Raw genomic sequence first — 18056 nt, forward strand, 5'->3', positions numbered from 1 at the left:
ACCTTCTAAATCAGCCGCAAACACTTCCACTGGGGCCTCACTATCCATGTTGCTCACCCCCCGGACCTCCTCAATTGCAATGCAGGCCTCTGCCATCTCCTCAAGGGGGGTGAGCTTCAGGCGGCCTGGCATGGGGCCAGCTCCAGAGTTCCCACCGTTTGGTCAGTTTCTTCTTGAGGTTGGTTTTAAAGTCATGCCACCTGCAACCAAAGTTTACATATTATTACATGTCACCCCTGACGTTTGATGTAGCACGCATTGTAATCTGCTACAGATTTCAACGTGTGCTTCATTCAACATAACTTACATTATGTTAAACTATAAAACCAACACTTAGAAGAAACATTCACACTCACCCTACAATAAATATAGAATAAGTGACATGGCAATCATGTCTGTTGCTCCTAGCAACGTGACCGACCATTAACCAACTCCATCTAACATCTAATAAAAACATTACTGGTCTTGTTCTGCTCAAATGTAACACACTTGAACTTGCCTCTTTTTCACGTGCTCCGTCTCACGAACTTGTGGAGCTACCACATTAATCTCCACAGTTATGTCCTCCCAAATCTTCCATCTCCTTGTGTGTGTCAACCTCTCCTGTGGACACTCTATCCAATCCCGTGCACGGGGTACCAGTATGGCAAGCTCCTGCGGTTCGAATGCCATGTTCCTGCTGGTTGGTTCCTCTGTTGGCCTCTTTCAGCCACGCCCACGGCCACCAGTCGCTGTACTTGAAGTGCTGGCCAGGCTACTCTCTTGGGAAGCCACCTGCTGTGTTCCCAATGATTCTGCTGAGGCAGAAGATGGCCCAGCTGTAGGTTGGGCAGCTGTAGATTGGCCAGCTGCCTGCTCACCTCCCAATGTCTGGTCTCTGGTGAGGGCCACATTGGAGGTGATAGAGTCCAGGCGAGCTAGGAGGCGCTGATGCTCCTGTTCTCCCTCTGATTGAGAAGCAGACATGTTTGCAGCACAAAGTTTTATTTTGTGCACACCTATATATACACATTGATGTAATAGGCGTACATTAGCCCCACCCTGCGTTCTGTGCGGCAGCGTTCCGTACGGCTACGTACACCGTGCGGCGCTTAGGCCACGCCCATACCAGCGGACAAACAAATGTACAAAACCAGGCATACTTTCCACCTACAACTTTGGCCAGACATAAAATCTATATGTGAATGTTCATTTGTACTGTGCACTTGTTTGGTATGTCCAACAAATGACACTAACCCATTCCATATGTTAATCCAGTCCACAACTCATGCATTAGTAATCACTGCTTGCATCCAAATCACATGTGATAGGCCTATAAATACTGCCTTGATGCTAGGTACATAAATGGCACCATGGGAATGGGAAAAGGTATAGCACTATTTTGTATGTTAGTGGTGTATTGCTTTCTGAACAATAAGGCTGAATAATGTAGTACCTTGTACAGATATGTGTAACTGTATATTGTGGCACACTATTTCACCTGTTGTTTTCTGCCATGTTTGGTGATTATATTGGTTTTCAAACTTCTTTCACCCTGTCTGTTTTGAATATACTAAGTACTGGCAAGGTTAGCTCAGCGATGCCAACCTAAAGCAAGTGTTGTTTTGCCATTCAACGTTTTAGCCGTTTGTTGTGGCGCATACACGCTGTTAATGTAAAAATAAACAATAAAGTTAATACCAAATAACAATCTTACCAACCAATTACAGTCCATGATTGTTTGTGGTGCCCCATTGGGAAAATGGTGACCTCCCATCGTGCTGCGCCATTCTGTGCTGCTGAGCTAAGGGCCCTGGTCTCTGTAATGGAGACCAGGCTAGGGCGTGCGGGGCCCTTTATAACAAATGCACAAAAGCGCCAGGCCTATCGTGCAGCCCGCAGACGGATCTTCGCACGCACACAGGTGCGGAGGTCCGTGGCCCAATTGGAGCGAAGGTGGTCAGATCTGCGGCACCGGCAGCCTGAGCTACTGCAACGCCTAAGGCTACAGATCGCAAGATGTGAGTTTTTATACAAATATTACATATTTACCAGTGAATGTTTTAAATAGATTATTTATGTAAATGTGGGTAAATGGCTGTTAATGATTTGAAAAATCATTCACTATATATGTGTGACTTCCTGTTTGACATGCTGTAATGTGGGTATAATATGTCATTGTTTTTGGTGAATGATGAATGAAAAAATCATGTGCCTTAATTAACACTCTGCATTTTTCATTTTTTAACAGCACGTGAACGCGCAAGACAGGCCCGGGAGGAGGCCGAGGAGGAGCAGGGCCGGGAGGAGGTGGCAGAGGAAGATGTTGTGGAGGAGGAGGTTGTGGAGGAGGAGGTTGTGGAGGAGGAGGCTGCAGAGGTGGTTGTCGAGGAGGCTGCAGATGTGGTTATCGAGGAGGAGGCTGCAGAGGTGGTTGTCAGGGGTTACAGCAGGGGCCTGTAACCCTAAAGTCACCAACTCATCCCTTTAATCCATGATACAGATTAACTACACAGGATCTGTGTATAATTTTCTTCCACAGATACCCCTATGGATTTCTTCAGGATGGATGGACGGCATCCTGCAGGCTCAAGATAGGTAAATATCTGTATGAAAGGGCTATGTATGGAATAAAGTTTTCTTTTTCAGGTGTGTCAGTGTGTTTATTTTACTATTTGTATTGCTGTGGAGCTACAAGTTCCAGCGGGCCCTTTAATACCCCGCATGCTGGGACTTGTAGTTCTCCAATTCCATGCATGCGGGGGAGGCTTGCTGGGACTCATAGTTCCACAGCAATATACAATGGTGGCATCAGGGACAGCCCCAGGCTTCTGCCTGGGTAGGTAAATTCTGGAGGGGGAGGACCCCTTCATTGGGGGGGTCACCACTCCTCCAGGACCCCTGCACAGGCTGACCAGTCAGGGGGTGAATGCTTTGGCCGGCGGGACTTGTATAAAAAGTCTTCCCCCGGCTGTAACATTAAAATACGGTTCTTAAAATACGGGGGACCCTTACTCATTTTGTCACCCGTATTTTGTGAACCAGGAACGGCCCTTGGGCCTGGTGCTGGTTTTGAAAAATAAGGGGAACCCTATTTGTTTTTTTCCCTGATTTTTTAAAACCAGGACCACGCCATTTTATAAAAAAATATTTATTTTTCTTTTTTTTAGCACTGCAGCCGATACGAATTCGTATTTCAAAATACTAATTTGTATTTAGAAATACGAATTTGTATTTAAAATACTAATTTGTATCGGAAAAAATACAAATCCATACATGAAATATGGAAATACGGAAAATATGAATCAGTCAAATACGACTGATTACTAAATTTTCCTCCAGAATAGGAATTTATAAATGCCAGTCATATGCATCCATATTAAGAATATATTTTCGTGTTCGTATTCTTAGCAAATTTCCCCCGATATATCATATGTGATCCTAGCGAAGGCTGCCACATCCTATAAATCTATAGAGTAGTCTCCTCTCAGGACCGTGCTTTGGATCAGAATAGAAGCTGAAAATACATGCAATTTTACACTTTTCATACTATTTCTGATTTCTGATTCGTCGGAATCGGATGGAAATCACCCAAATTGCACTAGTGTATGGCCACCTTTAGAAGTTGACTGGTTGCTATGAGCTCTTTATCTCTCTCCAAGATTTGATAAATCTCTCCCTATAATATGTGTATTCAAAATTAATTTAAAATGAAATAGAAAAAACTATTTACCGATCTCTCAAGATGCTCCAAAGTTCTCCTCCAAGACATGCTTCAAGGAGCATATACACATATTTTGTGTCTTTAAAAGTGCGGTATAACCTGAAAATACATACATAACAATTTCTTAATATATAAGTATTTTGGTTTAGCAGTGTACACGATAAATTACACTTCAATATTTGCTAATTTAACATTGATACCAAATGCCAGTGCCATATTTTGTAATACTTATGAATACACAACCAATATTATCACTTACCTGTTCAGCGAGCTCCAGCACTACCTTCCTCCTTTGCAGTGTTATATGATGAGTTGCTGGCAGATAGTTGCTAACTAATGTGTATGTACAATGCCCGTCTGCACATGTGTACTTTGATTTAAGCCACGCCACGAGTGACGGGTTGGCGACCACTGCCTTAGACTAAAAACAACTGTTACTTGAGGATTCTACTACTAGTAGTGCATGGCAATGCAAAGTGTTTACAATGGCTTGAAAGGTGCTTACAAAGGGCTCTGGGAAAATATTTGTGGAAAAGCACAATTAGGATAAGGATACACAAAGATTTAAAAAGTTTTTTCTATTCTCCCTCTTATGCTGCTTTCCCACTGCCTAAACGGGTAATGACCTGGTATTTGTAAATGGGTCTTTAAACAGGTAAGAGCCATAAAGACCTTTTCCCACTGCAGCTCTTAAATGGTAAATTGCCGTTTAAATACTGTTTTTGTCAAATTCACATTGTACCCGTTTAAACCACAAAGCAACCCGTTTAAAGCCATTGTAAACATGGGCTGTCATATAACTGGACTTTCCTTGCCCCACTGTACAGTCATCACATGCAGGAAGCCAATCATGTTCTTAACCTTTATTATTATTACTAAATATCGTTTAAGAGCCTTTCCCACTGGCAAAAAAAGTCTCTTAAACGGGTAAAACACTGCTTTTTACCCGTTTAACAAATACCGGTATTTGTTAAACGGGTAAAGCAACCTGGAGCTTTCCCACTGCAGCTCCACCCGGTTAAAAAGGCTTAAAAAAAATGTAATTTTAATGTTTATGTATATTTGCACCACTGAGAAACTGTCTGTTCCAGCATGAAACTGAATTGGCACACTTATGTGCATGCATGCGCATCAATGGAGCCGCGCACAGCCTATCAGGTGCATCCTACCGTAGTCCGCTCCTGATAGTCTAAGGGAATCCCTGTGAGGGAATCCCTGTGACTGCCCTCATTCTCAGGGAGTAAGTGAACATACTTGCGGGTCCTCAGTTCACTTGGTATCAGGTTTTGCCAGTTTGCTCATTTTTAACCCCTGGATGCCTACTACGGACCAAAGAGGAACAATCTATGTCGGAGGGATGGTAATAATAATTTTTTTTCACAGGTACCCATTTCAATTTTCTAATGAAGAAGAGTACCGAAGCTATGTGATCAAAATAAAGTTCTTTATTTTGTGTGTGGGTCACTTCTTTCAGTATTGGTTCTGTAGTGAGACTATAAGTCCCAGCGGGCCCATTAATGCCTCAAATGTTGGGACTTGTTGTTCTCTGAGTCACAGCATGCAGGGGAGGCTTGCTATGCCTTGTAGTTCTACTACAAAGCCCAGTGTCTTATTTTTAGCCTTATTTTTTTAACAACTTTTTATTAAGTCAAAGCATCAGAACAATGTAGAATACATTACTGTATCTTGGGGCACATGCATCAAGTGGAGAGTCAAAATATTGAGGTTACACATTTATCAGTAAGTGTTTGGATGTTGAACATATACTATAGTATTTTCGGCATTAAAAAGAAAAAGTTATTTCAGGTCTAGCGGAGGACCGTTGAGTCTTTTTTAACTATTTAATTACCATCAGTCCGGCATCCACCGCGTAGGGGCTCCGGGGACAACCCCGGGCTTCAGCCCGTGCTGGGGGTTTCATGGAGAGGGGAACCCTTTTTTTTTCAAAAATATGTTTTTTTGATCCTCACAAGTCATAATGGGTACATACAGTAAAGGAGGGGAACCCTTTTATCGGTGGGGGGACCCAGCCAGGGTGTCAAGTTTTGGACGGGGGAATCTTACTGATCCATGCAGTCTTCATGCCTGTATGTATTCGGCTGCCGGGGGAAACTCGGCAGCCAAATACAAATCACCTCACCATCGGAAAATTTGAATCCTGAGAATATGGCATCTTAGTAAATTAACAGAATTCTCAGTTTGTATTTTTCAGCCCAATCACAGTAGATCCGGGTCGTACCCTTTCATACACAGGATCATTCATAATTGGGGATGTTAGTTTATTTCCCCCTTAGTTAATAACCCAATCAGAACAAGGTACTATACATTGCTAGCATTTAAAAATAATGCTGTATATTATTTAGTTTTAATAAATGAAATAGCTACTTACTTGACTATGAATGGTGAACAAGCTTCTTCTAAAATGCTTTTCTCCGAGTGTATATGTTCTTGCTGCCTATTTTCCACAACATGTTTCTTCTTAATACGTTTCAAGGCAAATGCTAAGTTTTCATTTTTTACTTTCACCTGCAAAAGGAATACACATGGCTGATCATGCAGCAGTGATTACAATGCCATACATGTTTAATCAAGTTTTTCGAGCAGGGTTACTGACATAAGAGAATAAGGCACACTTTACAGCTGCTTCAGCACAACAATCAGATTTCAACTACCGTATATACTTGAGTATAAGTCGACCCGATTATAAGCAGAGGCACCTAATTTTACAACAAAAAAACTAGGAAAACTTATTGACTCAAGTGGGACCCTCACTCGAGTATAAGCTGAGGGGGGCTTTTTCAGCATAAAAAATGTTCTGAAAAAGTAGGCTTATACTCGAGTATATATGGTACATAGACTCCTATGTGTTTTACAGAAACAATATTCTTAACATTTCTCCCAACCCTTCATTTTATAACTGGCTTGGATAATAGTTAAATACTAGACCACAAGTGCTAACAGAAAAGGAATATACTTAATAGACTAAACAACCTTAGGCTAGAAGAACCAATCGGGCGCAAATACTAAAATTTACTCTTGGAAAGAAATATTAATAAAAAGTAGGACTTACGGCTGCTCCCAAAGAAACAAACTGGATAATTTGTTAAATGGAACACTAAAAGCAGAGGGGTAAGGATATATACGAAAAATCGCATATAACCAGAAAGTGCCACACAATCGATTGTAATCATAATAAAATTAATTTATTAATAAACAAATGCATATAGTATAAAATTATACCAACAGTATAGACTTTTGAAAAATATTAAAAAGAAAAGGTAACATACACATACATACACTCCTTTGAAATGATTTCAATTTACGGTTGTATTGGTAACCGATAGTCCCAAAGTTTGGGGAACACTCCTTTATATAATAAATTAAAGTAATTTCAGAATTGAGTGCTCCTTAGGTGGAATTATGTGGCAGCAAAAAGCTTTTGAAGACAGATTGGAGAACCACAAGTCCCAGCCTGCGGGGCATTAAAGGGCCCGCTGTGTCTTGTAGTTCCACAGTAATAAAAATAGTTAAATAAACACACACTGACACATAAGAAAAATAAAACTTTAATACATACATTACACACATACTGATACTTACCTATCTTGATCCCGTAGGTAGGTCCCAGGGTCTTGTTCCGGTGCCTTGTCCTGGTCCGGATCCATGTCGGCATTCGGCTCAATGTCGACGGCGTCCGTGTCGTCGTCTGGTCCGGGGTCCGAAGAAATCCATGGGGGACCTGTGGAAGGAAATCCTACTCACCCAGGTCCTCCATGGAAGATCTGAAGTCTTGATCCGACGTAGTCCTGGAATTCTTCCAGCTTCTTCAAGCTGCCGGCGACTCCATCGGCTCTCCGCGCCTCTCATCAGAATGATTCTATTGGCCGCTTAGCGGCCAATCAGAAGCCGCGCTAAGCTGCCAATAGAATCATTCACTTTTTAAAAAATAAAACGCACATTAATATGTCTCCAAAATTGCACATGTCCTCAATAGTGCATTTTCATTACTAAAATCGAACATTTTCATTACTAAAATTCGAACATTTTCATGATTAAAAATTGCACCATATCGCATTTTTTTGCCACAAATTTGCATCTCTTTAAAAGTTGAATTCTTTAAACAGTACAATTAGGGATGCCAATCCCTGAGCATTTTTTCAATCCCGGAATTTGGGATTGAAAACTGCCCAATCCCGGGATTGGCTTCCCTAATAAAAAAACCTGTCCCGGCCGCCATGCATATTTAGTAACATGTGCGGTGCGGCCGGCAGCCAGGCAGTTGGTTGGGCAGTGAAGCTGGGAGCCCCAGTGAAGCCGGGCGAGTGGCGGGCAGTGAAGGCTGAAGCTGGGAGCAGGGCGGGTGATGCAGTCAGGGTAGGACGGCGGGTGATGCAGTCAGGGTGGGAGGGCAGTCTGATCAGGCGGGAGAGCAGAGCAAAGCACCCAGGACGAGGCTGTGGAGCAGCAGTGTGGCCTGTCCAACGTGACCTCTGAACTCGTCGCGCTACGCAGAGCCGCACTGCCGGGGCGGGAGAAGCCGGGCAGTGTCTGAGCACCAACATGCGCAGTCTAATCCCAAAATCCTGGTATTGGAAACTCCAATCCTGGGATTGAAGTTCCAGGGTTTTAGGGGCCAAATTCCAGGATCCCGCCGATCCCAATCCCGGGATTGGCCACCCTAAGTACAATAAAAGAAGCAAGCTCAATACAGATGTTGTGATACCGACTCAGGTAACTCAGGTAACAGTATAAAACACACACTAATTTTTTTACTTTTTTATTTTCTCTGAAAAATAAAGTCTCTTACAAGTTCCACTCTCCCGAATCCTCCAACACCCAATGTGGTTATAATCTCAAGATCATCAAATGGTGAGGAAGAGGAAAATCGTGCAACTGTTTCTTTCATTTGAATCTTTTCAAGTGACACCATCTTGTCAAGCTGTCTACTTGTGGATTTCCTAAAGCAGGGAACAAAACAATTAAACAATGTGAATGTATGCTTTTACGGAAAATTATTCATTTGAATAACAAATCTAAACTTTTAATAAAATGGATTTATACTAGTTGACACCCTCCCCTGCATATTTGTGCAGGGGAGTCGATGTTGAGTGACTGCGCATGTGCATAAACCAGCTTTGCAAGTCAACCAGAATAAGGTCCAAAGTGTACACCCCATAGTGATGGTGATGTGCGGTCCAAGCGTCACCATCACCCACTCAGATCTTTAGCACATGCAGGCAAAATCTATATAGATTTTCTAGCATGTGCATAAAGAATACTGGTTAGCACAGATCGCTCAGCACACATTGCTATGTGTGTATGGGTGATCTAGCCACCAGGATGCTCAAGGGAAATTGCTCAGCACAAGTGTGTATGCCCCTTTAGTTTAGTAACATAGTAAATTAGGTTGAAAAACCTATCTAATTGTCTATTAGTGTAGTTTAACGTTTTTACAAACTTTATAGGAATATTCATAAGTACATGGATTGTGAAGCACATATAATAGATGGCTGCAATGTCATATAACATAGAAACCACAATAATGATTTTTTTTTTAAATGGGTGAGGTGACCAGTTGCAATCTGTCAGAAGTGACTGTGAAGAATCCACATTACCATCACCGTAGCTGATCGTGTGGCATCTTTGTACTGCTGCTGGTAGCACTGACATGAAATACCTCTCAACCATACACTCCAATCAGTCAGAGCTGCCCAAGTAGTAAAAGGGGGTCCAGACATGGGTGTGGATCGTTAGGTCTACAGCAACTAGGTCAACAAGCATTGGGTCCACACCACTAGGTTGACAGGCAGCAAGGTCGACATGGGTCTAGGTCGACATGGGACAAGGTCGACATGGGTCTAGGTTGACAGGACATTAGGTCGACACCAGCATTAGGTCGACAGTCAAAAGGTCGACAGTCAAAAGGTTGACATAGGGATTTTCACTGTTTTTTTACCCGAATGTCAACACTGTCGACACAGTTTGAAGTGCTCGCGATGCTTCGGGCACACTATTTTATTCTCCCACCATGGTAATGGATGGTAGGGCATGAAATACTGCCTGTCAAAAACAGTGAAAAACCCCACCTTTTGACTGTCAACCTTGCCCATGTCGACCTAATGCTTGTGTCAACCTAATGACCTGTAGACCTAGACCCATGTCAATCTTGACCCATGTCGACCTAAACCCATGTCGACCTTGTTGCCTGTCAACCTAGTGGTGTCGACCCAATGCTTGTCGACCTAGTTGCTGTAGACCTAATGACGTATCCCCCAGACATTAGGTCAGCATTCACAATAGGTCAACACAAGCAAAAGTAATGTTCGACACAATAAAAGGTCGTCAGGAGTTTTTAAAAAAATTTATTTTTCATTTTTTTAAATGTTTCATACTTTACCATCCCATCGGACAACTGGGAATGGTAAAGTGTGCCTAGCACAGCGATAGTGCGGTATGGGGTACACTAACTGAGGATACATGTGCTCAAATGCACAAATTTACACCAAAAAAAAAGCATGAAAAACTCATGTCAACCCTTTTTTTGTGTTGACCATTTCTGCATTCAGCCATTGCTTGCTTTGACCTTTTTTCCTATGTCGACCTTGTGAGTGTTGATTTTTTCAGGTCAACCTAGACACTGTCAACTGGGATTGGGAATTTATCAACCTTGTGTTTGTATGCAAAAGCAGGTCCAGTGGATAATGTGACAATGGCCCTCATTCTGGTTGGCTTGTGTTAGTTCGCTGCTCTGCGCGCCTTGTAACGCCGCCAGCTGAGCATGCAAATGCCAACCCCCACTACATCCCGAATGTCCCCACAGCACTGCAGATGGATGTTTTTCATAAACATTTATTCGCAGGTTTGCGTGCAGGCCCAAAATCATTTGATGGTTGCAGACCATCGAATGATTTCTTTAGCGCTCGCTAATCTATTTCAGTCTCTGGTGACTTAGATTAGCAGCTACCTGCTCTGAGAACAGGATGGGCAGCTGATATCCGGTGACATCAGCCGACGGCCCCAGAAGGCAGGTGGCTGCCGTTGTTCACATGGGTACACCCAGCATTTTCATGGGTACACCCAGGAAACCTGCTTGCCTCCTACATGCCCCCCCCCCCATGCAAGTCCCCGAAGGTGTCCGCATTGAAGTCCTGCACATGCGCATAAGCGATTATATGCATGTGCAGAGCTTCACCATTGAACTCCCTGTACAAGTTCGCTGATCAAAATGACCACAATATCAGTCCCTTTTTATCAATGTTCGAAAATGCATTGGGGCTATCTGGATACCCCCATAATAGTTAGAATAGTATTCAAAATGTAAAACTAGTGGAGCTAAAAGAAAATCTCTTACAACAAAATAAAAGTAACTTCAACAAAAGTTTCCCTATGCATTTCCTGTGTTTGGTAACGTAAGGTGTAATATACAGTAGGACATTGCTATCTAGCAGACACCCTGGTACACACTCATTAAATTCTAACTGGTCAAGCAAAGACCCTCCCACTCCAAGCTAGTGCTATATTGTATGGCTTTGTTTACAGTTTTTTTATTGGCATGCTGCTTACTCCAAGTGAAGGAACAGAACATAACATAACAAGGAGAACACTGGCAAATGCATGCAAGCACCAGCAATTTGAAGACCTCGTGTAACATCTAACCCTGTTCTCTGTGCGTCATTATGTTTTATATAGAAATGTTTAAAAACGGTTTTAGCAACAACATTACCTGGTCATGGATCAATGATAAAGCATAAACACAGCCATCATCCACATGTGCAACATAAACCCGCCTACATCTGCCGAAACCCTGCCCCAGCTGGTACAAAGTCCCGCGCTGTAATCAACTCCGCCCATTCAGTGCAAGCCCCGCCCGTCTGCGGCGCATCTCGGAACAGTTGGGACTCTTGGGAGCCGGAGCGGAGGGACCAGCTGACAGACGTGTATGAGGTGATCCCCGCAGTATATATCGCTTTCACGTCCCCGCGGAATGCTGTGTACAGCGAGCCACCCCGTGACCGGAAACAGTAGGCTGTGTGTTTGTGCTGGCAGGGTCCACAAAATTGGAAACATTTGAATCTTATAGAACAAGTGTAAATTCATTCCAATAGGACAGACTGTGTGGCTATATGGTACATGTTTTCCCTAAAAAATCCCATTTGTTCATTCAGATGTTACATAAGACCCCCATCTATGGGTTCAGGCAATGGCCACCTGCACTGCATAGAATGTAGAACTGCTGTTGCAGATGGGAAGACACATGCATGGGTCAGGTTTGATTGTGACTTTCCCAATGTTTACATAACATTGTTATTTGTACTTCTATTATAATATTCACCTCAGAATATGTAAAAATCATGTCAGATTGTAGGATTGGTAGTCCTGAAACCATTGGCTACATCTGTAAAGCCTCTTTTGTATAAATACATTACAGTCCCAAATACCTTGTCCTAAAAGTACACTGTGCCTGGCTAGTCTGCATTTACAAAGGGCTGTGTCTATCTATCCAGATGGGATGCAGTAAGGGTATACAGTAATTAGGTTGAGACTATTATGGTCAACATGCATTGACCACTGCAGGTGGACAGGCCTTAGGTTGACACCTGAAACAGGTTGACATGGTCTGAATGTCAACACAATCATTAAGTCGCCAATGGGAAGGTCGACAGTAAAAAAGTCAACATGAGTTTTTCACGTTTTTTTGAGATGACATGTGCTGACAGGTGGTATTTCATGCCCTACCATCCACTACCGCGTGGTTGGAGAATAAAATAGTGTGCCGAACGCAGCAAGTTACCGTGCCTGACGCTTGGATATCACAATGAGCCATGCGAGTGGATGAGGTACACTAATGTAGGGTACACACCAGGACGACCCGCTCACAATGCACATCGTGAGCGGGTCGTCAGTGGCTCGTCCGACCCGCTCACGGTGACGCCGGGGGGGGCACGACCCGCTCACGATGTGCACCGTGAGCGGGTCCGATCCGATGGCGACCCGCACCCGGCTGTATGGTCGTCATTGAGATCCTACCTGCAGCAGGTAGGATCTCAATAACGACCGACCGACCCGCGGGACCGCGCATCGGATCGGTATCGGTCCACACCAGGACAAAAAAGGGCCCAATCAGCACACAATCTACATCCAATTGGTCGGAATTGGATCTAGATTGAGGGGATCGGGCCCTAGTCGTCCTGGTGTGTACCCATTAGACAGTGTCCATGATGACTGTATTGACATTCGGGACAAAGAAATGTGAAAAATCATGTCGACCTTTTGATTGTTAACCTAATGTTTGTGTCGACCTTCAAATTTCGAATTTCGTGCTGCGCCCCTGCCTGATTTATGAACGGTCAGCATCGCTGACGCCTGCAGCTATCGACTTCGACAGCTGCAGGCGGCGATGCCCTATGCCCACAGCAGGGACAGCGCTGTCCCTGCTGCTGGCTCTGAGCTGCGATCTCGCGTGAGTAGCGAGATCCCGCGCATGCGCAGTCCAGCCGGCCGGGGGGAAGGAGACAGTGCGTCAGTGTTAACTGACGTGTTGTCAGCCAGCTGGAGGGGCGATCGCCGGAGGGGGGAGTTAGCGCTCCCCCCTTCGGCGGCAAGATCTTAGTAGATCTTGTCGGTGTCCCCTCCTGCTTCGCCTCGCTACTGAGGCGAAGCAGGAACTGTTATAGAGGTGCTCTTAGCGCCGCTATAATAAATCTACCCCACAGTATATATTGCCCCGCCCTTAGCACAAACAGGAGTACGACATTGCAATATTTCAAAACCACCTTATTTTGTATAGTTTAAAGTTTTCAAAAATAGGCTGTTACACCATAATGTTATATTGAACAGAATAGACCAGAAAAACTATGGGACTTTTTTAGACTGCTTCTATATAAGTGGAATTAGAGAAATCTGGGGCTTACTTGGCATGTCTTCTTTCATCATCAAGGGTTAGGTTAGCTATATAGCCCTCAAGGTACTTTTGAAGTTCTTCATATGTTCCAACTGTCAGATTAAATGTCCTAATATAGTAAAAAGCAAAAATGTTATAGTAATAGTACATAATATTACTTCTTTGCATGTAGATAAGAGAGCAAATGCTATTTTTTGCATTTATTAAGCATTCAGCTGAAATGCACTTTTCAATCCTAATAAACCTTCCAGTGATGTTTTGTTCAAAGTAAAGTGTAATGTAACACACCGCAGTCCACAGCTCTTAACATACAGTACAATACTATCTTAAAGGGAACTAATGTATTACAAAAAGCTGAAATAGCAAATCATAACACATTAATTATGCTTGATATGGTGTCACTGTGATCATGTATAAATCCAATCATTATATGCAGATCATTTTAAGGCTAGGTACACATCAGGATGACCAGCATTTATGCCAATGGTCGGGACGATAACCTTCACCCCGGACCATCACAGATTGCCAGGACACATTACACAATTTTTCCTCTACAGCAATTCTGGACAATTTCACTCTTTCCCAACATATCAGGCCGAGTAATCGGCCCAAATTGAAATCATTTGTTGTCCCATTGGGTCCGATGCACACGGGACCGCACATCGGACCCAATGGGACAACAAACTGAGTTGAATGTATCGCATGCAATCCTGCTGCCCGGGCGGCAGGGGATTGGAAGCCCATACACTGCTGCGATACATCTTTTAGACTATTTTTTACTCCATAATCCTTTCAATGGCACCGAACCCTGGGTCTCTCCCACCCTAATAATTATTTCAGTGTCCTGTCCTCTGATGCAACAGTCTTTATTTACCATATACATGTACTTGTTCTCAATTGCATTGTACTATAAGTGGGGTATTCAGTGTGTGCCAATACTGTATATCACAATTCGCCAAAAGCTATTCAATCTCTGACTGTTGGGAATGTTCCAACAGGTGAAAAGCATGTATTTTGTTGAAAATGACTGCAGATTTGACAATTTAGCGTCCGTTTTTGATAATGCAGATTCTACTTTACAAAATTGAAACTGCATGTGAAAAAGACAGGCGATAACACACGCTATAGAATAGGTATGTTCTGATATTTCCGATTGTCTGAAATATCGGCGCACATTGAATACCCCCCCAAGTCGTATTTAGTATTCTATATTCTGATAGGTGCTGTGGCGCCATATAAATATATGTCCTATAACTTGTTCTAAGGAGCTGAGTCAGAGTTACAGACAGACAAGACAATTGGATTCACACTGTTCGAATAGAGCTAAGGGCTGTCCTCCCTATCACGCTGGGGGTCGCCCAGCACAGGGCAAAATATTTACAATTGCATCACAGAAATGTGAGTGCTTTGCTGAACTGCGAAGTGCTGACATAACTAGGGTAGCTGCCTGCCTGCGCAGCTTAGCCCCTAAAACAGTTCGGCCACCCCTCTGTAGTATGGATCAGGCCCACCCAACACTGCATCTCCATTTAGACTCAGGATGCAGATTTCCACTATTCAGCAATCGGTGCTGAATAGCCTCCTAAATCACAAGATCCGTCCATAAAAATACAAGCTCAGTTCTAGACAGAAAGATTGTATGTAATACAAAGGGAAGGAGGATGGATGATTATATTTACATTTATTGACTAGGTCGACACCGGAAAAGGGTCAGCATACCTTACGTCAACACTGCCAAAAGGTCGACACACACTTATGATCGATGTAGGCAAGGCTTACAGTGAAAAGGTCGATATGAGTTTTTCATGATTTTTTGGTGTCTATGTAATCGTACGTCGACATGGACACCATATATAGAGTATGTACTGAGTCTCCTTGCATAGCTCACTTCGGGCACAATGCCTCGCTGTGGTTGGCACACTATTATATTCCCATTCTATGCCCACTTGCATAGTAAAGTATAAATAATCACCTTTTTTGAAGAAAAAAATCATGAAAAACCCTATGTCACACCTTTTGACTGTCGACCTTGCCTAAGTCGACCATAAGGTTGTGTTCTCTTTTTTGACAGTGTTGATATAATGTATGTTGACCCGTTTTAGTTGTGGACTTCGTCACCATCGACCATTAGTGGTCGACCTAGTGACTGTCGACTTAGACATTGTCTTTCCATTGACTGCGTACCCAAACTGTAAGGGAGGCAATGTAAAACGTGTGTTACCACTTTTTCTAGATTAGTGTGTAGCCTAAAATAAAAAATTGTGGACAACCAGTGCTACTTACTCCCGATCCATGGCTAGACACTCCACCCCATCATCATCTGCAATAATATTGGCTGATCTCACATCATCACTATATTAAAAACAGACAACAGATTGAATACATAATTATTAGTTTACATACAGTATATAGATAAATGAGCACAAAGAATAATCATATGAAGTAACAAAAGTCTTCCTCTCTACCCCCACCTCCTGTACACCATCAGATAAGTAGAATTGTGGGTACTTGTTTCCTAGCACGGCCACAATCTTATGGATCGTGTACCTTTAAGTTAAGGTACACGATCCACACGATGGACCCGATTTCCTTTGAAATCAGGTCCATTTTGCCGGCTAGGACACAATATCGGGGGCATCGCGTCGGTCGGGACCATTAACATTGGTCCCGACGCGATGCCCCCGATATTTCCATAGGCTTCAATGTTAAAAAATATTTTAACATTGAAATCGTGTCGGGAAAGGTAAAATATCGGGGGCATCGCGTCGGTCGGGACCATTAACATTGGTCCCGACGCGATGCCCCCGATTTTTCCATAGGCTTCAATGTTAAAATATTTTTTAACATTGAAATCGTGAGAAAATGTGAAAAATGTGAAATGGGCCAATATGACCCATTTCACATTATAGATGTCCCCGTCGTCACCCCACGATAGACGCCAACCCGAAGCGTGGCGAGCGCAGCGAGCCCGCGAGGGGCGGCGGTGCGCGTCCTCCGACCTTTTCATTCCCCTACTATCCACGTCGGCGTGGAGTTGAGAATAGAATAGTGTGGCGAGCGCAGTGAGCCACGAGCCCGAAGCGTGGCAAGCGCAGCGAGCCACCGAGCCCGAAGCGTGGCGAGCGCAGCGAGCCCCGCGAGGGGACGCGTATAACTTCACAGGTATACGCGTCCCCTCGCGGGGCTCGCTGCGCTCACCACGCTTCGGGCTCGGTGGCTCGCTGCGCTCGCCACACTATTCTATTCTCAACTCCACGCCGACGTGGATAGTAGGGGAATGAAAAGGTCGGAGGACGCGCACCGCCGCCCCTCGCTGCGCTCGCCACGCTTCGGGTTGGCGTCTATCGTGGGGTGGGGTGTACGCCGTTAAATTTGGGGGGGTTGGGAATATTTTACATTGAATCCAATGTAAAATCGGGTCCCAGGGACCCGATTTACATTTCATTCAATCAAAAAAATCGGGTCGAAAATCGGTCGGTCGCGTCGATCGCATCGCATGCGACCAAATCGCATGCGATGCAATCGACCCGATTTTTCCAACACGACCACCCCGATGTAAATCGGTGTGGCCGTGCTAGGAAACAAGTACCGAATTGTGTATACTGTATAGCAGGGGTCTTCAACCTTTCCGACAGTGAGGGCCACATTAAAAAATTCAACGAAGCCCGAGGGCCACTAATCTCTACTGTGGTATTTAGCACAGCCTTTCATAGATAGACATCACAGCCCCGGCATACATAGTTGGCACAGCTGCCCATACACATAAACCCTGCCCCCAATATATAATCAGCAGCAGGGCTATTTCTAGACAATTAGGGTCCCAGTGCAAAAAGAAAAAAAATGCAGCTCCCCCATACATAATATTATATTGAAGAAATTGTGCGCGCCGTAGGCGCGCGCTCCCCAAAAGGGGTGTGGCCTAATTCTAAGGGGCATGGTCTAATTATAAGCGTGTGAACTAGCAGGAAAACCATTACCTGACATTTCACTTTTGCAACCTGCATGACCAGATATTGGTTACCGCAGGAATGGTTGTTGTCCTTCCTTGCTTAAGTTGGCTGGCTAAAGGCCGCACAGTGACATATAAACATGAAGGCCCACACAGTGACCTAGAACTCCTCACAAATCAAGCCCAAGCAATGACAGGCTACTTAAATCAATATACACTGTTTATCTGTAATGCCCATTATGCATTGTGCCACACACCATAATGCCCATTACACATTATGCCACACACCATGATGCCCATTGCACTATAATGCCCCCAATACTCCTGCTTATACATATGATGCCCGCAGCAGTGCCTCTCATAAAATGCCACCAGTAGTGTCCCTTATAAAATGCCACCAGTAGTGTCCCTCATAAAATGCCACCAGTAGTGTCCCTCATAATATGCCACCAGTAGTGTCACTGGTCAGAAAGGGGTAATTCTAGATAGCCAGCACAGCCCCC

At 43.9% G+C, this 18056-nt stretch overlaps 1 protein-coding gene across 3 annotated transcripts in view; it reads right to left on the reverse strand.

Moving 5' to 3' along the window:
• The window catches only part of PRKG2 (protein kinase cGMP-dependent 2), a 71694-nt gene that overhangs the window by 14112 nt on the left and 39526 nt on the right, over positions 1-18056 (reverse strand). Inside the window, exons 8-12 of one of the 3 annotated variants that reach the window (XM_083175694.1) lie at positions 15888-15956; positions 13615-13713; positions 8598-8661; positions 6093-6229; positions 3713-3802 (exon numbers count right to left, since the gene is read on the reverse strand). In XM_083175694.1, the coding sequence (XP_083031820.1) occupies positions 3713-3802; positions 6093-6229; positions 8598-8661; positions 13615-13713; positions 15888-15956 (459 nt within the window). Of the gene's footprint in view, positions 1-3712; positions 3803-6092; positions 6230-8510; positions 8662-11426; positions 11642-13614; positions 13714-15887; positions 15957-18056 lie in introns of those variants that run through there. The other 2 variants (XM_083175684.1, XM_083175703.1) reach the window with 2 other exon arrangements.

The sequence above is a fragment of the Crinia signifera genome, chromosome 1 (assembly GCF_055691185.1).
Source record: "Crinia signifera chromosome 1, ASM5569118v1, whole genome shotgun sequence".
In the NCBI taxonomy this organism is placed as follows: domain Eukaryota; kingdom Metazoa; phylum Chordata; class Amphibia; order Anura; family Myobatrachidae; genus Crinia; species Crinia signifera.